The 27999-nt window shown below is 46.1% G+C and overlaps 1 protein-coding gene across 1 annotated transcript in view; it reads right to left on the bottom strand.

Annotated features, from left to right (window-relative positions):
* Window positions 1-27999, bottom strand: part of LOC142214651 (NACHT, LRR and PYD domains-containing protein 3-like) — a 260153-nt gene that overhangs the window by 198838 nt on the left and 33316 nt on the right. The window contains exons 6-7 of the mRNA XM_075283591.1: window positions 24276-24447; window positions 9991-10056 (exon numbers count right to left, since the gene is read on the bottom strand). Of these exons, the coding sequence (XP_075139692.1) occupies window positions 9991-10056; window positions 24276-24447 (238 nt within the window). The remainder of the gene's footprint in view (window positions 1-9990; window positions 10057-24275; window positions 24448-27999) is intronic.

Here is a 27999-nt window from a genome sequence, read left to right as displayed (position 1 = left end):
AACCTTCTGGTAAATTTTTCCGGAAAATACAAGGGGTGTAGAGCCTCTAAGGCAACATAGGCGAGATGGATTAAGGAGGCCATCTCTCAAGCATTCAGTACTCAGGACCTACTTCCACCTGAGTTTGTAAGGGCACATTCTACTGGTGCAGTTGCTGCGACATGTGCGGAGAGACATTCTATCTCCCTGGACCAGATTTGCGCTGCAGCAGCCTGGAGTTCTCACTTAACTTTTGTGAGACATTATAGGTTAGACGATTATAGCGCGGAGGCGGTTGCCTTCAGTCGCTCTGTATTGACATCAGTTTGTCAGGAAGTCCCACCCTAGGGGGGGTTTCTTGCTACCTCCCCATCTGTTGTGTTGCTGTGTTGGACGTATGGGGAATAGAGGATTATGTAGATAATCTGTTTTCCCATAGTCCAAACAGCAGCACAAAGCTCCCTCCCTGTATTTTTGTTTTGTTTAATTTTCTGAAGGGTTTCGGAAATCTCTACTTTATAACTAACACGAGGAGGGGGAGGTCTGGTGACCTCTTATAGGGGAGGTTCTTTGATTGAGCAAAAGTTCCACCTGTCCTGATTGCACGCAGGGGCAGGAATACCCCATCTGTTGTGCGGCTGTTTGGACTATGGGAAAACAGATTATCTACATAATCCTCCATTCTGTTACACTGAGTGAGGACGCTCTTCTGATACCGCTATCTTTCAGGATAAGACTCAACCACTGCACAAAATGAGGCAATAAATCCCTTCCCTCCCCTCTCTGTAGACTTCTGTGTGTGAGGTTAACATGGAGACATATTCCATATATACAGTCTGACTGATAACAAAGAGGAGGAGAGCAGCCTAATAAGTGGAGAAGGAAACAGAATTCTGTAACCGCTTCCTGACATGCACCGTACTATTACGGTGGATGCCAAGTGTTTAACTATGGCCGCCACCCGTGAGCCTGTTTCATACAGCAGACACCATGCACTAATGCCCACAGTCGGTGCCCGCATTGATCGTGGGCATTAACCCTTCTCGTGCCTTGGTCAAAGCTGACGTCACATTGGCAAGACAGCCGGAAGCCTTGTAAATGTTCCCTGGCCTGTGTGCAGTGACTTTCTTTTGCAGGCTGCTCTGTCAGAATATGGCGACTTCTTAAAAAAAAATAATTTTGGCACAGTTTTGGATTTTTGTTAAGGGATTAAAGAGGACCTTTCACCATTTTGGGCACAGGCAGTTCTATATACTGCCGGAAAGCTGACAGTGCGCTGAATTCAGGAACGCCCCCTCCCTCTGCTCACACTGCTCGTCCATAGACGAGTATTATCAGGGAGGGAGGGGGTGTTCCTCCCCGCTCACACAGCACAGCGCTATAGGCTGTGCTGTGAAGAAGGATGTCTCTGACTGACTGTCAGAAACGCCCTTCTAACCATAGAAGAATGGTGGCATCATGAAGAACAATTTGTCCCACAAACATTACGACCTCATATGGCTCTGAGAGCAGAGACATAAAGAAGTTATGGGGTTTGAAACGGGGGGAGTCAAAAAAAGAAAATGAAAATCGAAAAATGCCATAGGCTATTCCACACCTACCTTTTGTATGTAAATTGCCTCAGTAGATTTTGAATAAGTCCGTTTTTATTCATATGCTAATGAGCTTCTCTGTGCACTCCAGAAGTGTCTGTGTCTGTTCTCTATGTGTATGTGCAGCAGAGATGAGTCAGCAGCAGCAGCAGCCTCTGCTATACATACACATAGAGAATAACAGACACAGACTCTTCCAGTGCACAGAGAAGATAATTAGCATATGAATAAAAACAGACTTATTCAAAATCTACAGAGGCAATTTACATACAAAAGGTAGGTGTGGAATAGCCTTACTAAAGGCTATGCAAGGATGTACTTAGCTGAAAATGACTTTTCCCAATGACAGATCCCCTTTAATCCCTCTTTGAACAAAACCATGTCGGAATAGTCTTTAGAAAAGATAGTCTTCTCCTACCTTTCATATGCTGATCTGCGCTGCCGTTCCGGTGTAATTTTGTTTTTCCTCCGTATGCAAATGCATACGTATGCAACTGTTTGTGAGCCAAGGGGGAACGCCCCCTGTGTTTTCTGAAGACTCATTTGCATACGAGGGAAAGCAAAATTACACCGGAACGGCGGCACGGATCATTATGATAAAGGTAGGAGAAGACTTTCTAAAGGCTATTCCGACATGGTTTTGTTCAAAGCGGGATTATAATGATAGAATCCCTTTAATAAGAATATTACAAAGTTTCCTGCATTCACCTGCATTATACAGTTATGAAATGTGTTGTAGCTTTATAGTTAGAGTTACACTTTAATTCCAGTAAGTGTCCTACAAGTGATGTAAAGAAGCAGAGGAGATGACTCAGTACTGCCGTCTGATGCCTGAGCCCGCAAATATCACATGAGATAAAATATTCCACACAACTTGCTCGGCGTGTTACATCATCTCGTGGCTCGCTGGTATTTACAGAAATATTGTACATAAACTAATAAAGTACAAATCTTTAGTAGAGATGAATGAACCAATAATACACAGCAGACCGGTTTTCACCAAAATTTTCCAAAAGTTAAGTTTTTTAACAGAACCCAAATCTTTGTGCTTTGTCTCAGGCAAACTATAATGGCTCCTGCTGTGATGTCTGGTGCTGGAGCTGGACATAGGAATATAATTCCCATCTCCGTATACACACTATAACTCCAGTCAGTAATGGTAAGTCTCTGACCCTACCTGATGGGATAAGTAGGGCCACTTACAGGTTGGTGTAATATGGCCGCTGTATTACTCACATATTATGGACACAACCATTGAAGCTCCTGCAGTTCCTCAGTATTGCAGTTACAGTGATATAACTTTGGATTTGATGCCCCTCTGGAGGTTTGGGGGTTGTGTCTATACACCCATTATATTGCCCTATAATTTGCACTATAAGGATCTGGTTCGGACAGGATGGGGGCGGTGTTAAAGGTAAAGTTTCTTGATGTTTATTTTGTGGTGTTTTTGTGCAGCTCTTTTCAGAAATTGATTCCAATTATTATTGACAATCTATTCAACTATACAAATGATCCACCAAAAGGAATAGATATATATTGAGGTCAAAACGTAACCTTTAATAAATATGCATGACTCCCATTGTAAATCTGATACTCCCATTGCACGCCATATTCGATTGGCACATCAAGGTGATGCTTCTTGCATCAAATTCATGGGCATTGATCTCATCAAACCTCCGGTCAGAAGGGGGGATTGGGATCATCTTGTTACTCAAGCAGAGACCAAATGGATATTTCGCCTAAAAACAGTTCAACCTTTGGGGTTGAATGAACAGCTTCGTTTTACTTCATTGATTTGATTGTGATTAGGTTGTATCAGCTCATTGATCCCTGTGTTCACTGGTATTTTAATCCTGGTTAGATGCTGGCACTAATATCCTTCTTTTTACATCCTCCCTGTTTTATCAGGGTGGTATGTTCTATTTATATAGAGCGTGACACTGATCCCCTCTGTATATTATTATGGTTACATACATTTGGAGTGATCCTGCTGGCTCCTTGTTGTTACTTTTGTACTTGTAGTCCTATTTGAGCTGATTTTGGACCTTTGTGTGAGTGCGCAGGCTTCGGACCTTTCGCGCATGTGCACTGGGGTTGGTTTTCGAGTCGGGCATCTAGTGCGCATGCGCGGGCTTTCGATTTGGACACGCGCGTTTCCTGGCTCTCTATATAATGAACGCAGGGCGGACGGCACTCTGTCAGATACCTGGGCGTATGTGGTTGTTTCCTAACACTCTGGAACACCACGAACCTGTTTTTTCTATGACGGCTCCCTTCCATACTGGCTCTTAACCTTGTCTTCTCCCCCCAGCACCATATGGGATGTGAGGTTTGAGCAGTATGTGACTGGTGTAGTATGACTATATGGCTGTACAGGGTTGATCTGCATTTGAGCATTTTTCAGCCATTAACCCCTGATGATTCAGGATTGTGTGTGATCTTCCTGATGAAACATGCATGTCGGGTGGCATGCTCTATGTTTTTAATATAAGAGTGTTTTCATTCAGTATTTCTTATGGTGGCCTTAACCATCTAGGGAGAGGTTCCAGTCAGACCATTTACCATTAGCGGAATGGTTCGGAGTCAGGTTTCTAGGGTGAAATAGCTATTCCTGTCCCCTTAGTGGGGTGACTGTCCATTTCCCTAACCTCTCTACCCTTGGCCACTCCTATCTTTTGATATATCTGATATTGTACCAGTTTTTGTTACTATTAGCCACCTCCATTTGTGCACCGTTACCACACTCCATATCATCTAATTGGTGAGTGTTTTTGGTTTTATTTTCTGGAGGCTGCCGTGTCTGTGTGATGATTTATTCTTGCACAGTATATACTGGTACATGAATTTCCTTCCTGTGTGTTCCTTTAGATTGGTATTAATGCATATTTATTAAAGGTTACGTTTTAACCGCAATATATATCTATTCCTTTTGGTGGATCAGCTCTTTTCAGGCCACAAACTGGGTGATGGCAAATGTTTTGGCTGCGGCGTCAGAGAGAATACCCCTATAAGTCACCCCTATAACTTAGAGATGATGGACAGGAGAAGTGATAACATGGACAGAAGTCCATCTAACCTGCACCCCTGGGCTCACATACAGTCTATACAGAGAGGAGGCGCTGTTCTCCTATATCTGTCTCTGCCACCTGTCAGCTCCTCCCCTTTACCCTCCTCCACCCTCCCTGAAGATGCTGCCTAAGGGGGGGGTACTGGCAATAACTCTAATTATTACCAACATGAGGCACTCCCGCCAAAAAATACATTAACCACTTCAGTACTGGGTCAATTTCTCTGGATCAGGACCAGACACATATTCGGGTTTTTGTATGTGCGGTTTGAGAACTATGATATTTTTATCATTAGCGTTATACAATTGATTTCTGCGTCTTTTTTTTTCGGTGACACATAGGGCTTTATTTTTAAGTTGTTTTTATTTTTAGAATGTTTTTTCATTTTTCAATACAATCTCGTTTCAGGGAATTGGCGCTCCTCCCCAATGCACTATTGAGAAAATAGCGCCTGGGTCAGGATTCCCAGCATGTCAGGAAGGAGGTAAAGGGAGGGGAGACTAAACTAGGAAAAAATGCAACGAGGGACTGCTGCCTTCCAGGCTGGAGCTGGTAATGTATGTCTGACAGAATAATAATGGGCTCCAAGAAGTCCTGAGTAAACTCTGCGCAGGGGTCATTCCGTGTGAAGTGATCCAAATTTGAATATTTTTTTTTTACCTGACGTCTTTAGATATTTTTTATTTTTATGAAGTACAACTTAAGTTAATTACAAATTAAAAGTTTTGAATTTTTTTCTTCATCCGTTAATTTTTTTACAGATTTTTAAAGTTTTGAAAAAGTGCAAATTTTTGCCTTATATGGCTTTACATTTTTTATTATATCTCGGGCTAGAATTAAGATAAAGAGGTGGGAAAGGCATCATTTTTCTCAGAGCGGTACCGGCCTTCATTTGATATGTCACAAGACGATGTTTCTTTATATTTTGTTTTGGAGAAATCTAATTCAAAGTTTCGATGCGCAATTGTGAAAAAAAGTATGTTTTAAAATTATGAAAAAAGGCATGTGTGTTACTTGTGTTCTTGGTTATATTTGTACAGGGTTTCAACTTGGTTTCAACTTGGGACCAAATTGGGATCTATTTTTTTTTTTTAAGCCTTGAATCATCTGATGTTTGTGTGAGCTTCTTCCTTTTTTCTTTTCAAATGACAACTTGCTGAATTCAACATGTATATGCAACAATAAAGAAACATAAAAAACAATAAGTGCCAGAATAAATCCATCTTATCATCAGAACACAACTTGTTCAGCATTTTCAACCTGAATGCATTGAACAAACCAAAGGAAAAAAGCTGCTCATATCCCCAATTGTAAATACAGTTTCATCCTAATTATATGTTAACAAGATTAAAAGAACCAATATTTTTAACACATTTTTTCTACTTGTAACAATTTTTTTTATTATATCCACTAAACATGTAATTTATTAAGAAGAATAGTCCAGTAGTTACATCTTCATTCTATAAAATCTGAACTAATAAAACACTTAATAGGACGTTATTACATCAGCCTTTTATCATTGATGTGTCCCTTCTAGTGAGTGAAATGTAATATTATCCATAAGCGCTTGCTAGCAATGTGTCACAGAGTATGTCCGGCCTGTCATGGTGTTCGGCTCCACCTGAGTTAAAAATGACATTTTTTTTCTCCCTAAGGCTTAGTTCGCACAGAGTTTTTTGGATCGGAACCTGAGGCGGAGGTTGTGGAACTGAAAGCCGGTGCACGGCACCGGCTTCCAGCCGCGCACCCTCCTCCGGATCAGGCTCAATGAATGGGCCGAGTCTGGAAGAGGGTGTGTCTTCAGGACGAATCGCAAGGCGACTCAGCCTGAAGAATGAACACCTCGCTTCTTTTTTCCGGGAGCCGGAAGAAACGGCTCCCGGGAAAAGCTCCTGTGCGGCTCCCATTGATTTCAATGGGAGCCGTCTTTTTGGTCCAGGTTTTGAGGCGGATACGGCCTCAAAACCCTGACCAAAAAACTCTGTGTGAATTAAGCCGCACACATAGGAATAGCCTGAAGAAAAGCTATTCTTCTGCTACCTTTAGATGTCTTCTACGCGACGCCGTTCGTTATAAATCCCGTTTTTCTTCTATATGCAAATGAGTTCTCTCGCAGCACTGGGGGCGTCCCCAATGCTGCGAGAGAACTCTCCAGCACCGCCTCCATCTTCGCCTGAAACGGCCTCTCCCTGCGTCTTCTTCTGGCGCTGGTTTCAAACTTCTGGGCATGCACAGTTGGCTCTGCTGTTGGGTCTCGGGCAGAGCCGACTGCGCATGCCTACGGCCATTTTCTTGTGGCTGCTTACCCCAGCTTACTGTGTAATCAGCCACATGAAAATGGCCACTTACAGCAGTTTACTGTGTAAGAAGCCACAAGAAAATAGCCGCGGGCATGCGCAGTTGGCTCTGCCCGAGGCCCAATGGCAGAGTTGACTGCACATGCCCAGAAGTTTGAAACCAGTGTCGGAAGAAGGGAGAAAAAAATGTCATTTTAATGATTGAATCCCTTTAATATCTGATTTATGTTAAGTTTTAAAATGTCTGGTTTTCTTGGATACACAAAGGAAGGCGCGGGACCAGAAGGATGCAAAAAAGTCAATTCTACATCTTCATTTTCACAATCTTTGGAGAGTCCAGTAGCCGCCATCAGCGCTGATCACATTCACAGGTCACAGAACTAGTTATGTCATCCATTGCCAATCTTCTGCCACCTTCTACCACTTCATGGACGTCACTGCCATTACTGAGTGAAAAAACCCTTGTTTTTATTTCTGTTTCACTACATGGAATGACAGTGTGGTGTTGCTGAGTCCCTTTGATGGATTCTGCTTCCCATATCCGAAGTTTTAACAAACTCTCCTCCTCTTCGTAGTCAGAACATGAAAGTTCTGAAGCTCTGTCTTACTTTCTGACTCTGTGGTGGACAGATACTTTACGTGACGTTGGGTTCACGAAAGCGCCTGATTTGCGTTTTCAGATTTCCGTCTTCTGCCGACGGAAGACAGAAACCTGACAGACCTTGTCCGGCCATGAGCGCCGGTGAGCGTTTTCTTCTCTCTGCGGCTAAACCATTTTTTTTTTAACAGGGCACAAAGTCCTGCATGTCCGACTTTAAGTCTGGTTAAAAAAAAAACGGTTTCGCCACGGAGAGCACAAAATGCTCACCCGCGCTCACAGCTGGTCACTTTCCAAACCCATACATTTGAATGGGTTTGCAAAATGCCTGCAGGTTTCCATTTCCTGCACAGTTTTGGGCAGGAAACGGAAACCTGCATAACGGAGACCGGGGCGCAGATGTGAACGATCCCTTACTGACAGATTTGCTGGCCTGTCATCTGCTCTGCATTCACTGTCTATCCCTGTTCATTCTCAGGTTGAGCCCTAACAAAGCTTTCGCCTCTGTCCTCTCCTGCTTCTAAGGTACGGTTCACACTACCGTTGGTGTCTGTTAACCCCCCCAAAAAAACAGACACCTATTATGACGGACACAAACGGACAGTAACTGATGGCTATCAGTTAGTGTCCGTTATATGTCCATTGACCATATACCTCAATGGTAAAAAAAAACAAAAAACGGACACTTACTGCCTGTTTTTTCGAACGGACATAAAAGTTCTGCATGTAGGATTTTTTTGTCCGCTTGAAAAAACGGAACTGGTTGTAAACGGACAATAAAAGACACAAAGGGACACTAAAGGACACAATCTAAAATCCCATTGAAATGAATGGAAATTGCAAAAGGACCAGCGAGTGCCTGTTACTAAAATCTTGTACGGACAATAACCACGGACACTGCGGAGTGGACACCAATGGTAGTGTGAATGCCCCCTAAGCTGTAACATGATAAAATATATGTATATACTCGAGTATAAGCCGACCCGAATATTAGCCGAGGCCCCTAATTTTGCCACAAAACACTGGTAAAACGTATTGACTCGAGTATTTCAAAAATTAAAATGGTCAGAGTTTTTGGGTGCAGTAGTTGGTGGGTGCTGGGGAGGGGGTGTTTTGGTTGTCTGTCTGCCCCTTCCCTGAGCTTGAGGACTGTTCCCCCCCCCCACACACACACACTTAGAATTCAGCCTGGCTGTATATAGGGGATCTGCAGTGCTATTAACCCCTTCCCGACGGAACAGGAGCACTGCAGATACCCTATATTCAGTAGACCGGGCACTGTCAGACACATGGATACCTAATGTGTATGTGTTTCATAGTAATTTTCTACTTTTATATGTATTCTAAGGAAAGGAGGGATTTACAACTTTTATTTATCTTATTTTTTTATTTATTTTTTTTCCCACAATTTTATGGTAGAGTCTATACATTGCTATTGCAGCTGGTCATAGACCCCCCCCCCCCCCTCCCCTTCCAATAAAAAAAAATATATATATTTTTTTTTTTGCTTGACTCGAGTATAAGCCGAGTGGGGCTTTTTCAGCACAAAAACTGTGCTGAAAAACTCGGCTTATAGTCGAGTATATACGGTAATACAGTAATATCTAAAAATCATGGAATTTTTTTGGTAAATATAGGTCCCACACTTTTAGACCACATGCTGAACAGATCTGAATTCAAGATTTTTGAATCGACTCTGTAATAGTTATACTTAAAAATATGATCCCATCGCGATCCCAACTTGAATTTTGGTACAGATGTGGCTCGTTGCATAGCAGTCACATGTGCATTTTTGGAAATTTTTACATTTAACGTTTTTTCCTGAAATGCGTTTTAAAATTTTGCGTTTGCATTCGCCTTGATAAAATATTAACAAAGATACTCTTATGACATATCTGGAGAAAGCCCGTATACTTCTGAGTAGAATGGTGTTTATTTTGTTTCTCTATATTTTTTGTAGCCTGAGTTATGAGGAGAAATGTAAAGGCAGGCAACACAGAAATTCACACTTTTTCTGAACTTTGAAAATCAATTAAAAACTAAAAATTCTAGAATTTTTTTTTTTCTTCACATTTTGCATTCTCTGTCACACTATTACCAAATAACAAAATCTCAAAAGAATTAAAAATATAGAGGTAAAAATCATTGGTTCACTTGACACGGAATGACCCGCAGGGTATATTTGGATAGTGCGGACATGACACATTGGTGATACATTGTATTGCAGTACATTGCACTGAAGCTTCCTCGCTATTGATCACAGAATCTGAGGGGTTAAGCTGCCAGAGACGGATTATTTTCTGACTCTAGCGCCAAGTCCCAGGTCCCGTCTGTGTAATGAAGGTGCCGTACTATTACAGCACTGATCAGTAACTATACGCTCAACATGGGATAGTAGTACATGGCAGAGCAGGAAGGGGTTAATATAATAATACGGTTATATAATACACACTTACCTTCCAGGTCTGGGTGCAGTCGGTGTCCTTCTTTATCCAGTAGGATTTCCACCACCAGACTGTCACCTAATAAGAAATGACAGATGTGACCAGTCTTGTAGTGTAAAGACATTATTAGTGCTGGATATACAGGACCTGACTCTGTAGTGACCTGGAGCATCAGGACATGACGTCCTATCCTACTAATCCCACTAATATTATAAAGGGGAAAGTGTGTGTGTTTGGATGATTGTGGGTTTCTGTTTTTGGATGTTTGTTCCTCAATCACAGCCAAACGGCTGAATGGATTTTCCAGCATTTTCACACACACCTAAATATTGGTCAGGAAGGAACAATAGGCTACTCTAAATGTGGCTCACTCACCCCAAATCGCCACTGCAACCATCAAAAGTTTGCTCCGGCTCCGCTGCATAACCTGGCATCACGCTAGCGCAGGTTATTCAACGCACCTCCTATTGGTGCATGGCAGGGTATGGGTAGCCTATGGAGGCAGCGCGGCGGTACCATACGTTGGCGGCGAAATTTGGGCGTGGCCATTGTACACCAGCAGCGGAGAGCCGCACGTCCCCGCATACTGTGCGGCCGATACAACAGAGGGCTGGGGAAGGAGCGCACATGCCGGCTGATGTTCCTCTGCAGCTGGAGGAAGCGGCGGCACATGGACTGGCATAGGACATTGGTGCCGGAGTGAACAGGCCGCATGTCTGTGGAGACGCACAGGGTATCGGCGGTCTCAACCTCCACGCCTGCACGAAGCTTCGCCACACAGACAGGAATAGAACGTTGGGCCCGGACCGAACAGGCAGCGTGTGTGCAGACATGCTCTGCGCTTTCTGTCAGTACGCCAGGTAAACCTGCTGTTCAACCTAGGTTTTGGCCAGGGGGGGGGGGGAATGGAGGGTGTGAGGGAGGTGCGCACAGATGGGGGGGGCACGTAGGGGGGGTGCCACGGGAGGGGGATGCAGGGGGTTGCCCCCCATATTCATATGCACAGATGTACATACACCTCAGTACACTACACCCAAGGGGCAGGGGGTGCAGGTAAGTGAGGGGCCATGGGCGAGGGGGGACTGGGGCAAGGGAGGGGTAAGAGGGCTGGCTAGGGGTGAGCTGTACGTAGGGGGACCATGGGGTGGAAGGAGGGATGGAGGCGCACACGGGGACGGCGCAGGGGCTCACACCGCGGATCATACAAACAGCACCAACTATACGCGGCTCAGCGCCAACACCAATCCGCAGACGAAGTTGCGGGCAGATGCTAGTCTCCTATAGAGCACAGTATACAGATGGCGGTCACTGGTCCGGCTGATATCTCTAATCGTGTATCATATGGAGCAGACATTCACTTATACACTAACAGCATACACTCACTGGTATAAAATATCACACTGATAGGTCAGATTGCTGCAAATTCCAGCATGGAGTTCTGTCTCAGGCAGATATGTAAATGATTACAGGTCTGGCCAAAGTGCTCCCCCTGCTGCCCTCTCAGAGGCTGCTTTTGGGTAGTGTACCTCTTGGTTATGAGAACATTTAGTGCTAGACATGTCTCTATGACGCACTCAATGACATTGTGCCAAGTTGACAGAGTTTGAAAGGGAGGGGGGGCAGCATGATTGGACTGAGAGAAGCAGGACGGTTATTTTGATGTATTTCCACCATCTAGGTCATTCTCACATTTTAGGAGATGTTGGGGCAGTGGTTATGTGAGGGGACACATGGTGAACAGACTCCAGGCGGCCCAGACAGACCACCAGTAGAAAAGATCGCTTGATACGCTATGTTAACACCTGCGTGAAGGTTTCCATATGGGGGTTCTTTTGGGGACCCCCTGAACTGAAACATAATCCACTTAGAAGAGTGTTACCTGCAGCCCCCAGAAATGATAATGGGGTCCACTGGGTTTCCGCCCGAAAAGGGTGGAAAAATGTGGAGAGAAAAGTCCTGTTGGAAGGACTGGACTTTTCTCTCTGCATTTCTTAAGCAGATTTTGGGACTGAAACCTTGAACGTAGATGAGGCACAGGTGTGAACCTAGTCATACACAAGCATGAGCAGCTCCCATAGTTTCATTGTCCACCATCCAGACACAGGTGACTCCTTCATTACACACCCCTGTCTCTGTCAGGACCATTTTTCATGTGCTTAAAAGAAGTACATTTTTTTAAAAAAAATTTTTAATGTAGATTGTGAGCAGTGGCGTAACTACCGTGGTAGCAGCTGCCACAGGGCCCGGGACATTAGGGCCCTGTGGCAGACAGAGAGAGAGACATAGCAGCTGAGGGCTAGATGGGCATTAGCTTCTAGTAAGCAGGGATAAAACCGAAGAAGAACAACAACAGCTCTTCTCAGAGCTATACACTGCAGGGAGAGGAGTGGAGTGGAGCTTTCCACGGACGGTGGAAAACTGGGATACAGAACAGGCAGTTCGGTACTATTCCGTTATCGGGCCAGCAGCAGCGCAGTTCAGCAGCAGCTTTCGGGACAGCAGTTCAGCAGCGGGAATTACAATGACATCCGAGGACTGCTGGCCCGATGCTTGTGCCCAGTAACCAGTACATCGATGACCCCCCTCCCCCATCCTTCTCCTCCTGCCAGTGCTGCCCCCCAGCTCTCCTTACATCTTCCCCGTACCCTCTCCCCGCCACACGACTAGGCCTCACCTCAGCGCTAGTACCGAGACCGAAAGGAAAGACACCGGGGCTCAATCCAGGCCCTGACAAGAAACACGCCGACTATAGGAACGGTGAGCTACAGCGAGCCGGAGGGACAAACTTTCTGCAGCGTCCGGCGGCTATCTAGTAGCATTCATTGCTCAAGATTTACGGTGAGGCCTATTACAGGGAGAGGGTACGGGGCAGATGTAAGAAGAGCTGGGGGGCAGCACTGGAAGGAAGAGGAGGATGAGGGCATCGATCGATGTACTGCCTACTACACACAAGCACGGCCTCTATCATCGGGCCAGCATCGGCTTAGTCATGTGGCGGGGAGAGGGTACGGGGTAGATGTAAGGAGAGCTGGGGGGCAGCACTGGAAGGAGGAGGAGATGGAGGGGGGGTCATTGATGTACTGGCTACTGGGCACAAGCATCGGGCCAGCAGTCCTCGGATGTCATTGTAATTCCCGCTGCTGAACTGAACTGCTGTCCCGAAAGCTGGTGCTGAAATGCGCTGCTGCTGGCCCGATAACGGAATAGTACCGGCAGTTCTTGCCATATACGTGACAACCAGCTTTTCTCTGGGGTCCCCCCCAAAAAACATAGCAGGAATCCACAGCAGGCAGTTCTTGCATTATACGTGACAACCAGCTTTTCTCTTGGGTCCCCCCAGAAAAATATAGCAGGAATCCACAGCAGGTAGTTATTGCTAAAAAAAAAAAAATGCGTAAGGCTAGCGCAAGGGGACGAGGACAGGGGCGTGGAAATGCAGATGTGGAGCAAGGTTGCGCTCAACCAACAGCGTCTACTGCGCCTACAGCTCTGCGGCAGCAAACATTGCGCTTCCCCACAGTCCTTGGCTTGATGGCCACATTGAGTGGGCTGCAGGGTACAAACCTAAGTAGGCCCGAGCACCACGAAGAGGTGTTACAATTGCTGGCGGACAATACTTCCAGCACATTCTCCACCAGCCAGTCAGCCTCTACCTCAACTCCTACCCAACAGTCTTGTCCTCCTTCCTCACAACATGCCCAATCTTCCCAGCAACCTAATCCCACCTCCCAGGAGCTGTTTTCGGCTTCATTCACTGTCTCTCTCTCTGTCCCACCACATCCTGAATCACCAGAGGTAACAGATGAGTTGCTGTGTCCTGATGCCCAAACACTGGAGCATCCGTTATCTCCTGTTATTGTTGTTGAGCAGCAATCGTCCCTCAGTGACGACGATGATGAGACACAGTTGCCATCAGGGCAGCCTGTTGCCATCGTCGTTGCACAAGAGGAGGAGGAGCCATCAGAGGAATTGGAAGAGGAGGTGGTGGACGATGAAGTCACTGACCCGACCTGGACAGGGCGGATGTCAAGCGGGGAGAGCAGTGGAGATGTGGAGGGAAGTGCAGCACCAAAGAGGGTGGCTAGAGGCAGAGGCATGTCCAGAGGCAGAGGACAGCTGCTTCACCGAAGCCAGGCCACAGCCAGCAGGGCCCAAAATGTTCCCTCTTGTAGCCAGCCTAGAAAAACTCCCACATCTAGGCCATGGTCTTCAGTGGTGTGGTATTTTTTTCATATATGTGCGGCGGACAAATATACAGTGGTTTGCACACTCTGCAACTCGAAACTGAGTAGGGGCTCTGAAAAGAGCAACCTCACAGCCACTGCCCTATGCCATCATTTGGAAGGCAAGCACTGGGCTCAGTGGCAGAGAGCAAACGCAGGACAATCGTCGTCCGGCATTGCCGCCACTGTCTCTCCCACTGTTGCCAGTGCTGGCGCTGCAGTCCAGACCAGCAGCCAGGAAACCTCCACATCTGCCTCCACCACTTTGGAGACTTCTCCCTCATCCTCCCCTTTTCCTGACTCAGCTCCTTCTCCTGCCTTAGCTCATTCTCCTGTACCATCATGCGCCTCTTCACAGCAACCCAACATCTCCCAGACTTTTGAGCGCAGGCAAAAATACAGTGTTACCCACCCCCATGCACAAGCCTTAAATGCACACATTTCCAAACTCCTGGCCCAGGAGATGTTGCCGTTCTGGCTTGTGAAAACTCAGGCCTTCCGTGACCTGATGGCAAGTGCGGCACTTTGCTATGCCGTCCCTAGCTGCCACTACTTCTCCCGCTGTGCCGTCCCTGCCTTGCACCAGCACGTGTCACACAACATCAGGCGGGCCCTCAGTTCCGCAATTTGCACAAAGGTCCACTTGACCACCAACGCGTGGACAAGTGCATGCGGACAGGGACGCTACATTTCACTGACGGCACACTGGGTGAATGTAGTTGAGGCTGGGAGCGGGTCACAATCTGGGGCGGTCTACCTCATTTCTCCGACCAATATTCCTGGCAGGGGCTCTGAACCACCACCCTCCTCCTCCACCTCCTCCGCCATCACATCGACACCCAGCTACCAGATGGAAACGCTGCAGCACTGGCGTGGGGAGACGTCAGCAAGCGGTGCTGAGGCTCATCAACTTGGGGGACAGACAGCGCACTGCCTCCGAGGTGAGTGATGCCATCCTCGATGAGACGGCAACATGGATTTCGCCGCTGCACCTGGGCCTAGGCATGGTCGTGTGTGATAATGGTCGCAACCTGGTAGCGGCTCTGGAGCTTGCCAACCTTCGACACGTTCCATGCCTGGCCCACGTGTTCAATTTAGTGGTGCAACATTTCTTTAAAACGCTTGTGCGCCCACTTTCGCAAGTCCAGAGTAACTGCTGCTAGCCTCCAAAGCCTCCAGCAACACCACCATCTGCCAGAACACCGGATGATGGGCGACGTCCCCACATGCTGGAACTCTACGTACCACATGTTAAGCAGAGTGTATGAGCAGCAGAGACCCTTGATGGAGTACCATCTCCAAAACCCAAAGGTTCATCAGAGTCAGCTCCCAAATTTCTGCACCATGAGTGGCCATGGATGGCAGACTTATGCGAGATCTTGCGTGTCTTTGAGGAGTCAACCATGAGGGTCAACTGTGATGTGTTGACGCACTCGTGAGTGTCACAATCCCGCTCCCGTGTGTGATGCGAGAATCCCTCATTGCCATCAGGTATAAATCATTGGACGCTGAGGAATCGGGCATAGGAGCTGAAACATCCCAGCAGGATAGTCATGGCACACTCCTGTCCACTTCACAGAGTATATAGAGGGGGGAGGAGGATGACGAAGTGGCAGATCTCATTGTCACACATGAGGCTAGCGGGGAAGTTCATTGTGTCCCATTGCTGCAGCGCGGTTGGGGCGAAATGGAGGAAGAAGAGGAAATGGAGAGTGAGCATTCCGGTGGGGGCAGCCAAGTGACGCCAAGTAACACTCTGGCACACATGGCTGAATACATGTTGGAGTGCTTTGCAACTGACAAACGCATTGTCAAAATCCTGGAGAGCAACGACTACTGGATTTTTGCAATCCTCGACCCCCGGTATAAAAATAATGTTTGCAATTTTATTCTGGTAGAGGGGAGGGCCAGTCGCATGAGTGATTGCCACAAGCAACTGGTGCAGAATATGATGGAGATGATTATTGTTATTATTGTTTATTTATATAGCACCATTAATTCCACAGTGCTTTACGTTTGAGGGTTTACATACAATGCACAAAATATACAGGTAGATATAATACTAACAGTGACCGACTGGCACAGTGGGGTAGAGGGCCCTGCCCGCGAGGGCTTACAATCTATGAGGGTGGGGGGGTAGAGACAGAAGGAGAGGTGGAGACTGTACAGATGGTGGTGCGGTGATAGTGTTATTGGAGATGTTTCCATCGACTGTCGTTGGCGGCACACAGGAGAGTTCCTCCAACAGGCGACAAACTGTCATCCGGTCCACACCCGGCAGGGGCACACTCTCCAAGGTCTGGGACACGTTAATGGCACCCCGTGGCCCAAGTACCACCACTGAGGGGCCTAGTGTCACCAGGAGGGATAAGTATAGGTGCATGTTGCGGGAGTACCTGGCCGACACCAGCCCTGTCCTCTCCGATCCCTCTGCGGCATATACTTATTGGGTCTCCAAGTTGGATTTGTGGCTACGCCTTGGGGGTCCTTTCCTGCCCTGCCGCCAGCGTGCTTTCAGAAAGGGTCTTCAGCGGTGGCATAATTACGGATAAGCACAGCCCGCTGACAGTGCTGACCGGCTGACGCTGATAAAAATGAACAGCCACTGGATAGACCCATCATTTTCATATCCGCCGGTGTCAAGCACCCTGACATGAAGTTTTACGTGTGTGCTCACCCTCTCCAATTCCTCCTCCTCCTCATACTCCAATTGTGCTCCTACTAGGATCAATCCACCCTGATTTCCCCCAACTCTGCTGGTTAGAGTCTCAATCAACCCTGATTCTCCCCAATTCTGCTGGTTAGAGTCTCAATCAACCCTGATTCTCCCCAATTCTGCTGGTTAGAGTTTCAATCCACCCTGATTCTCCCCAACTCTGCTGGTTAGAGGCTCTACTCACTCCAAGGGCCAAAAACACTGCTGTTTAAAGGCTCTACTCACTCCAAGGGCTAAAAACACTGCTTTTTAAAGGCTCTACTCACTCCAAGGGCCAAAAGCACTGCATTTTAAAGGCTCTACTCACTCCAAGGGCCAAAAACACTGCTGGTGAATTTTGTTCAGTTCCAAATGACACTGTGTTTAGATATGGCTCAGTCGCAGCTCCAGGACATGCCTTTGAAGGCAAGGTTTCCTTTAGTGGCTCCATCTCAGCAGGATGATGATGGTGAAGCTTTGGTAAATCTGGTGTCGGAAGGGAAAGTGGTTTCTGATCTACATCTGAAGTACTGGAGCATGTTGTTTGGACTATTAACACCTGATCAGAACCCTGTAGAGGTAATGTAGAGTCCCATATTAGAGGACCATTACCGGTAGTAGTGGTTTTAGCCAATTCTCCACCTTTGCGACCTTCTAAATAAAAGTTACCCCCAGGACTTGATGCCAAAATGTTATCAATTTCCCAATCAAAATCAAGGTCAATGCCTGGGTCCTCAGTCCAATCCACTGCATCAATCCAACACAATGAGAGTGATGGTTCTGGAACCGTTTTAGGGGCTAAGAATTTTTAAGGGGCTAACACTCTGCTTGTGCAAGGCTCTACTCACTCCAAGGGCCTAAAACTCTGCAGGTAGAGGCTGAAGTCACCTGAAGGGCCTCAATCTCTGCTGGTAGCTCAGTTTAAGGGCCTGTAATTTAATTTGGAAGGGCTCACGTTAAGGGCCAGAAAAGTGAATTTTGGAAGGTCTTACCACATCACACACATCCACAATGACAGTTCAGGGTGGGGACTGTTGGATTTCCCATTGCCTATTCCATCTGTAGTTGTCATGGGTAACGTGATTTAAAGGGGTGGTTGTTAATGTTTCTTTAGCTTAAATTTGGGTTTCTGTCCATCCATTTGGGGAAGAAAGAAGGTTTCCAGGTATTTTCCCACTTTGATAGAGGTTTTTATGAGTGTGGAAAGTGTGTAGTTGTTAGGCTGTGATGTTGGGGTAAAACAGTGACTTGGGCTTGTTAGATGCCCCCAGACATGCTTCCCCTGCTGTCCCAGTTGCATTGCAGAGGTGTTGCATCATTTCCTGAGGTGTGATAGTGGACTTGGTGACCCTCCTGTGTCGAATGGTGGGATCCCCTGAAACCAAGCATTTTCCCTCATAGACTATAATGGGGTTCGATCGAATAGTCGAATATTGAGAGGCTATTCAAAATGAATATCGAATATTTCACTGTTCGCTCATCTCTAGTTAAAAGGGCTCTATCATAAGAAAAAGTCATTTTTAGCTAAGCACATACTTGCATAGGCTTTAGAAAGGCTATTTTACACATACCTTTTGTATGTAGCTCGCCTCAATAGTTTTTGAATAAGTCCATTTTTATTCATATGCTAATGAGCCTTCTCCATGCACTCCGGAAGTGTCTGCGATCAGTCTACTCTGTGTATGAGAGCAGAGAGATGAGTCATCAGCAGCAGCCGCCTCTCTCCTCTCATACACATAGACAATAGCAAACTGTGATCACAGACACTTCCGGTACACAGAGAAGGCTAATTAGTAGAGACGAGCGAACAGTACATTATTTGATGTTCGTTATTCGTTTCGATGTTCAGCCTTGCACCAGCAGAGATTTGTTGGTTCTTTGGGTGAGTTGAGCCTTTAAACAGCAGAGATTTAGTTTTTGGCCCTTGGCATGAGTAGAGCCTTTAAACAGCAGTGTTTTTGGCCCTTGGAGTGAGTAGAGCCTTGCACCAGCAGTGTTTTTGGCCCTTGGCATGAGTAGAGCCTTTAAAATACAGTGCTTTTGGCCCTTGGCGTGAGTAGAGCCTTTAAAATACAGTGCTTTTGGCCCTTGGCGTGAGTAGAGCCTTTAAAATACAGTGCTTTTGGCCCTTGGCATGAGTAGAGCCTTTAAAAAGCAATGTTTTTGGCCCTTGGAGTGAGTAGAGCCTTTAAAATACAGTGCTTTTGGCCCTGTAGGCTGGGTACAAGAGGGAACATTTTGGGCCCTGCTGGCTGTGGCCTGGCGTCGGTGAAGCAGCTGTCCTCTGCCTCTGGACATGTCTCTGCCTCTAGCCACCCTCTTTGGTGCTGCACTTCCCTCCACATCTACACTGCTCTCCCCGGTTGACATCAGCCCTATTCCAGGTCAGGTCAGTGGCCTCATCGTCCACCACCTCCTCTTCCTCCTCTTGCGCAACGACGACGGCAACAGGCTGCCCTGATGGCAACTGTGTCTCGTCATCGTCGTCACTGAGGGACAATTGCTGGTCAACAACAACCGGAGATAAGGGATGCTCCAGTGTTTGTGCATCAGGGAACTCATCTGTTACCTCTGGTGATTCAGGACGTGGTGGGACAGTGAATGGAGCCGAAAACAGCTCCTGGGGGGTGGGAAAGGTGGAATTAGGTTGCTGGGAAGATTGGGCATGTTGTGAGGAAGGAGGACCAGACTTTTGGGTAGGAGGAGGAGTTGAGGTAGAGGCTGACTGGCTGGTGGAGAATGTGCTGGAAGCATTGTCCGCCAGCCATTGTAACATCTCTTCCTGGTGCTCGGGCCTACTTAGGTTTGTACCCTGCAGCCTACTCAATGTGGTCATCAAGCCAGGGACTGTGGGGAAGCGCAACGCTTGCTGCCGCAGAGATGTAGGCGCAGTAGACGCTGTTGGTTGAGCGCAAACCTTGCTCCACATCTGCATTTCCACTCCCCCGTCCCCTTGCGCATTTTGGATGTATAGTAATTCCCTTTTTGATGGTCTATACACCACAAAGAAAAGCTGTTTTCCAGCTCTATATGAACTTGTAAATGCAGTGGATTGCTGCTATTTTTCAAGAAACCCCAAAATTCAAGGCTTTTTTCAGATCTATATGAACTAGTCACTGCTGTGGATTCCGGCTATTCTGTGTGTGGATAGCCAAAAATGAAAGCTGTTTCTCCGCTATATATGAAGTTGTAACTTTTCTGTATCCCTGTTTTCCACCGTCCGGGGAAAGCTGGACTGATGTCCCTACAGTGTATAGCTCTGAGAAAAGCTGTTGGTTTTCTTCTTTACTTCTTCCCTGCCTATCTGAAGCTAATCGCTATCTAGCCCTCAGCAGATATGTTTCTCTCCCTATCTCTGACCGCAAAAATGGCGAATAGGGTGGCGGCCATTCTTATAAATGGGAGATCACATGTTTTCAGCAGCCAATGGGTTTTTCAATTTTATTAACTGCCTCCATTGTTGTAGTTCCTGTCCCACTTCCCGTGCGCAGTTATTGGTGCAAAAAAAGCGCCAGGGAAGGTGGGAGGGGATACGAATTTTTACTGCGTTTGCGGCGTGGTATTCGATTGGAATCGAATATCTCAAACGGCCTGATATTCGATCGAATACCTATTCGATCGAACAGCGTTCACTCATCTCTATCAGAATCATTTGGAGGCCTAATACTGTTACAGAATTATTTACTGATAAAGTCACAGGGCAAATTTCCAAAATTTGGCTTGGTCATTAAGGTCCAAAACAGGCCGGTCACTAAGGTTCAGTACTATACACTGTAATACACGTGTACTGCAATGTATAGAGGACGTCAACCTAAGCAGACATATAGGCTGACTTCCTCCATTCAGCGGAAGGATTAACCAGACTGCAGAAAATGTGTAATGGCACCCACAATTGTGCCGCGGGGGGTGCAATGGTGGACATTAACATGACAGAACCACTTGGATGCGACGGTCATGTTTATCCATGCCATCCAATGGGTCAAAACCTTTGATCAGAGCTCAGCTCAGACCAGGGGTTAATGGAGTGGGTGTTAGCTGTCAGTCAGGCCGGCATAATAGTACGTCCATCTGATTTAAGGACCAGGCAGCCAGGAACCTACTATTACTTCAGGTGTTGTTAAAGGGGTACTTCTCACCCGTCGTTAAGGGACAGTTATTCTCCCCTGTGATGTATTATTGTTAGTTTGTATGGCCTAACAATATGCATGCAGTGGATGGACAGCTGTGTTTCCTGCCCTAAAGGTAATTAGCATGGATAGAGTGAAACGTATACCACAGTGCAGCACAAAATACCACCCCACAGGTACCAAATACCACAGTGCAGCACAAAATACCGCCCCAGAGGTACCAAATACCACAGTGCAGCACAAAATACCACCCCAGATTTACCAAATACCACAGTGCAGCAAAAAATACCACCCCAGAGGTACCAAATACCACAGTGTAGAACAAAATACCACCCCAGAGGTACCAAATACCACTGTGTAGAACAAAATACCACCCCAGAGGTACCAAATACCACAGTGTAGAACAAAATACCACCCCAGAGGTACCAAATAGCACAGCACAAAATACCGCCCCAGAGGTACCAAATACCACAGTGTAGAACAAAATACCACCCCAGAGGTACCAAATACCACAGCGCAGCACAAAATACCGCCCCAGAGGTACCAAATACCACAGTGCAGCACAAAATACCACCCCAGAGGTACCAAATACCACAGTGTAGAACAAAATACCACCCCAGAGGTACCAAATACCACAGCGCAGCACAAAATACCGCCCCAGAGGTACCAAATACCACAGTGCAGCAAAAAATACCACCCCAGAGGTACAAAATACCACCACAGAGGTGGCAAATACCACAGCGAAGAACAAAATACCACCACAGAGATACCAAATACCACAGCGCAGCACAAAATACCGCCCCAGAGGTACCAAATACCACAGTGCAGCACAAAATACCACCCCAGAGGTACCAAATACCACAGTGCAGCACAAAATACCACCCCAGAGGTACCAAATACCACAGTGCAGCAAAAATTACCACCCCAGAGGTACCAAATACCACAGTGCAGCACAAAATACCACCCCAGAGGTACCAAATACCACAGTGCAGCAAAAATTACCACCCCAGAGGTACCAAATACCACAGTGCAGCAAAAAAATACCGCCCCAGAGGTACCAAATACCACAGTGCAGCAAAAAATACCGCCCCAGAGGTACCAAATACCACAGCGAAGAACAAAATACCACCCCAGAGATACCAAATACCACAGTGCAGCAAAAAATACCGCCCCAGAGGTACCAAATACCACAGCGAAGAACAAAATACCACCCCAGAGGTACCAAATACCACAGTGCAGCACAAAATACCACCCCAGAGATACCAAATACCACAGCACAGCACAAAATACCACCCCAGAGGTACCAAATACCACAGCAAAGAACAAAATACCACCCCAGAGGTACCAAATACCACAGTGCAGCAAAAAATACCACCCCAGAGGTACCAAATACCACAGCGAAGAACAAAATACCACCCCAGAGGTACCAAATACCACAATGCAGCACAAAATACCACCCCAGAGGTACCAAATACCACAGTGCAGCACAAAATACCACCCCAGAGGTACCAAATACCACAGCACAGCACAAAATACCACCCCAGAGGTACCAAATACCACAGCGCAGAACAAAATACCACCCCACAGGTACCAAATACCACAGCGCAGAACAAAATACCACCCCAGAGGTACCAAATACCACAGCGCAGAACAAAATACCACCCCAGAAGCAGGATTGTCCCATTTCCCATTGTGTTCTCTTTCCCACACTGTCATCACCTACAGCATTGATCATAAATATCATCAGAATTGTTGGTAGTTTCCTCTGTGGCCTGTAAGTGACAATGATCTGATAATCTCTGATGAGAAGAATGTAATATCTACAATGTGATCTCCTTCTCCAGTCCTAGCAGGAGCCTCTATGTGTATTCACTGCTGGAGAGAGATCGCTATTATTGTGGGCAATGGAAGTTATGGAAACCTCCATTATATGGCGGACACATCACATACACAATGTTACCCGTATGATGGACACATCGCATACACAATGTTACCCGTATGACGGACACATCGCATACACAATGTTACCCGTATGACGGACACATCACATACACAATGTTACCCGTATGACGGACACATCGCATACACAATGTTACCCGTATGACGGACACATCACATACACAATGTTACCCGTATGACGGACACATTGCATACACAATGTTACCCGTATGACGGACACATCGCATACACAATGTTACCCGTATGACGGACACATCGCATACACAATGTTACCCGTATGACGGACACATCGCATACACAATGTTACCCGTATGACGGACACATCGCATACACAATGTTACCCGTATGACGGACACATCGCATACACAATGTTACCCGTATGACGGACACATCGCATACACAATGTTACCCGTATGACGGACACATCGCATACACAATGTTACCCGTATGACGGACACATCGCATACACAATGTTACCCGTATGACGGACACATCGCATACACAATGTTACCCGTATGACGGACACATCGCATACACAATGTTACCCGTATGACGGACACATCGCATACACAATGTTACCCGTATGACGGACACATCGCATACACAATGTTACCCGTATGACGGACACATCGCATACACAATGTTACCCGTATGACGGACACATCGCATACACAATGTTACCCGTATGACGGACACATCGCATACACAATGTTACCCGTATGACGGACACATCGCATACACAATGTTACCCGTATGACGGACACATCGCATACACAATGTTACCCGTATGACGGACACATCGCATACACAATGTTACCCGTATGACGGACACATCGCATACACAATGTTACCCGTATGACGGACACATCGCATACACAATGTTACCCGTATGACGGACACATCGCATACACAATGTTACCCGTATGACGGACACATCGCATACACAATGTTACCCGTATGACGGACACATCGCATACACAATGTTACCCGTATGACGGACACATCGCATACACAATGTTACCCGTATGACGGACACATCGCATACACAATGTTACCCGTATGACGGACACATCGCATACACAATGTTACCCGTATGACGGACACATCGCATACACAATGTTACCCGTATGACGGACACATCGCATACACAATGTTACCCGTATGACGGACACATCGCATACACAATGTTACCCGTATGACGGACACATCACATACACAATGTTACCCGTATGACGGACACATCACATACACAATGTTACCTGTATGACGGACACATCACATACACAATGTTACCTCTCACATGTAGTTCCTCCAGTACAGCGCGCAGGCCGGGGGTCCCATGATTCTTCTGTAAGCTGTATAGACTGACCCACAATGCTATCACAGCTTCTCTTCCTCCCTGGAAAATATCCCGTAGTAATGTCCGGGCCAATGCTTTTCTATCATTTTTTAGACTCAGGTATTTCTAGAACACAAGAAAAGATCACATAAGGGTCATTACACAAATATAGAGAATACAAAGGATTAACATACCAAGATAGGTCATGTCAGTCTTCTGTACAATGCAGAGAAAGATAAATATAAGGAATAGGAGAGAAAATCCCTCCAGAACCCACAAGTAACAATCAGATTATTCCCAAAGAGCTACTGACCCCTAATGTGTGTGCGGGGGAGGGGTAACTGCTCCACCTAGAATGGCTATACATCTTTTTGGTATTCTCCATTAGATATAAGCTGGTATGTCTCCAGAATATATAGTGGTCATTCTGTAGGTGTACATGTGGAGTGTCCCACTGACTGCACTATAAAAGGTTTACATCTATATATGTACCATGGAGAACCAGTATTACTGATAATATCTACTGTATATGTGCCTTCTGATGGTACGAACCACCAGAGAATGGCTGCTGAGCTGAAGGTACAACCATGGCGTAGAGATCTGGGTAGGGAAAACGAGGAGACAGTTGGTCTCTTCCGTCCTTAGCAGGAAGAAGTTGTAGCATAGAGAAGAGAAGCTCGGAGACCGAAACCCCGAATTAGGATGGAAGGTGCCATCCTAATGTTCTGTGGTCAGGATGATGCCATCAGGTAGTACCATCCGGCACAGAGAGGCACAACCATAAGGACATGGCCCAGGAGTAACACTACTACCACCATCAGACACCCTGCAGGCCCCCTCAGCACTGCACCAGCCTAGGAGATGAGCTGGAGGATCACCACTGTGACTACTACTACTCCCAACCTCCCGGCCTCCGCCAATGGGCTGCTGTCAGTTATTTTGGTCTCTGTTCTGTCTCTATCACTTCATGGAAGAAAGTGAGACATTATATTCATATTTATATTTGATTTGATTCAGAGCCGGTTTTAGACAAACTGGGCAAAATTAAAGTCGGGGCCCCAAATCCTGACATAGCGTCATATTCAGTGATTTCAGAAATCAGGGCTGCACTTCCAGCGGCAGTGATACAGTCTTACAAGGATAAGGAAAAAATAATAATTGTAAACATATATATAGTTGTGAAACCGCTGTGTTCCAATATGTGTACCACTATGTATATACCACTATGTATGTACCACTGTGTGCACCGCTATGTATATATCACTATGTATATACCACTATGTATGTACCACTATGTATGTACCACTGTGTGCACTGCTATGTATATACCACTATGTATGTACCACTGTGTGCACTGCTATGTATATACCACAATGTATGTACCACTGTGTGCACCGCTATGTATATATCACTATGTATATACCACTATGTATGTACCACTATGTATGTACCACTATGTATGTACCACTGTGTGCACTGCTATGTATATACCACTATGTATGTACCACTGTGTGCACCGCTATGTATATACCACTATGTATGTACCACTGTGTGCACCGCTATGTATATATCACTATGTATATACCACTATGTATGTACCACTATGTATGTACCACTATGTATGTACCACTGTGTGCACTGCTATGTATATACCACTATGTATGTACCACTGTGTGCACCGCTATGTATATACCACTATGTATGTACCACTGTGTGCACCGCTATGTATATATCACTATGTATATACCACTATGTATGTACCACTATGTATGTACCACTGTGTGCACTGCTATGTATATACCACTATTTATGTACCACTGTGTGCACCGCTATGTATATACCACTATGTATGTACCGCTATGTATATACCACTATGTATGTACCACTGTGTGCACCGCTATGTATATACCACTATGTATGTACCACTATGTATGTACCACTGTGTGCACCGCTATGTATATACCACTATGTATGTACCACTATGTATGTACCACTGTGTGAACTGCTATGTATATATCACTATGTATGTACCGCTATGTGTGCACCGCTATGTATGTACCGCTATGTATGTACCTGTCGCAGGGAAATGATGAAACTAGGGAAGATGTTAAAGTAACAACTCTGTTGTGTCATTTCCCTAAAGAAAGTCAGTGATTTGATCAAATCCCTGAAGTGTTTTAGTGAAATGTTGAAATAATATTGTCTAGATATGAGAAGTATTTATTTAGTAGCGCAGCGTTATTACATGTACAGTCATGGCCAAAAGTTTTGAGAATGACACAAATCTTATATTTTCACATGATCTGCTCCCTCTGGTTTTTATGTGTGTTTGTCAGATGTTTTATCACATACAGAAATAGAATTTCAAGCATATTATGATTAACAAAAGCTTATATTGACAGAATGAGTTAATGCAGCGTTGCAATATTTGCAGTGTTGACCCTTCTTCTTCAGGACCTCTGCAATTCTCCCTGGCATGCTCTCAATCACCTTCTGGACCAAATCCTGACTGATAGCCGTCCATTCTTGCACAATCAATGCTTGCATTTTGTCAGAATTTGTAGGTTTTTGTTTGTCCACCCGTCTCTTGATGATTGACCACAAGTTCTCAATGGGATTAAGATCTGGGGAGTTTCCAGGCCATGGACCCAAAATCTCTGTTTTGTTCCCTGAGCCATTTAGTTATCACCTTTGCTTTATGGCAAGGTGCTCCATCATGCTGGAAAAGGCATTGTTGATGGCCAAACTGCTCTTGGACGGTTGGGAGAAGTTGCTCTTGGAGGACATTCTGGTACTGTTAGGATACAGAGTCGCCGCGGTCTCCTTGCTGCGCGGCACCTCCCCGGGAGACGTATTAAGAGTGCTATTGGTTGTGCTTAGGCTATTAAGGGTTAATCTTTTCCTTGCTCTCGTTCTCCATGCCATTAGTCTTCACAGGTGTTGTGGGTGGTTTTCTCTGCTGCTATTTAAACCCCACCCAGGCATGGATCCTTGCCAGCCATTCACTTTGTGTTGTCCTGGTCTCCTGCTCTGTCAGTTTTCCTGTCTGAGAGTCTTTCAGTCTGAGTTTTGGTTACTGTATACTTGGCTTGTATTTTGACTATTCCTTGTCTTCTGATTCGGTACTTTACTCTTATCTCCTGGCTTGACCTCTGGCTCGTCCGACCTCGCTTTCTCTACTGTGTTTTTGCTGGGACTTGTGGTCCTCCCTTGTTCCATGCTGTTTTGTCTTTTGTTTTGCATTGCATGTTACACTGTGCTTTCTGCTTAGGTGTGACCCTCGTGACTCCAGTCCCTAGCACTTTTAGGGTCTCCTCTTCCCTGACCCTAGCTGCCTGGACAGTAGCGTAGGAGTCGTGGCAGGCGCACTTCAATTAGGAAGTGCATTGGTCTGCCTCATCTCAGATTTACAGCATAGTTCTAGCCTCAGGGCCTACAACCCCTTTTGTCATTAGTTGCACAGTGTTGCTTTCCCAGCTGTGTCACTTTGCACTGCCTGACCCTGACTCCGGTCCTTACAGGTACCATTCTTTATTCATGGCTGTGTTTTTAGGCAAGACTGTGAGAAAGCCGATTCCCTTGGCTGAGAAGCAACCCCACACATGAATGGTTTCAGGATGCTTTACAGTTGGCATGAGACAAGACTGGTGGTAGCACTCACCTCGCCTTCTCCGAATA

This window comes from Leptodactylus fuscus, chromosome 7, assembly GCF_031893055.1.
Source record: "Leptodactylus fuscus isolate aLepFus1 chromosome 7, aLepFus1.hap2, whole genome shotgun sequence".
Taxonomy (NCBI): domain Eukaryota; kingdom Metazoa; phylum Chordata; class Amphibia; order Anura; family Leptodactylidae; genus Leptodactylus; species Leptodactylus fuscus.
The sequence above is the reverse complement of the archived record's forward strand: the minus strand, read 5'-3'. Positions and strand labels throughout refer to the sequence as shown.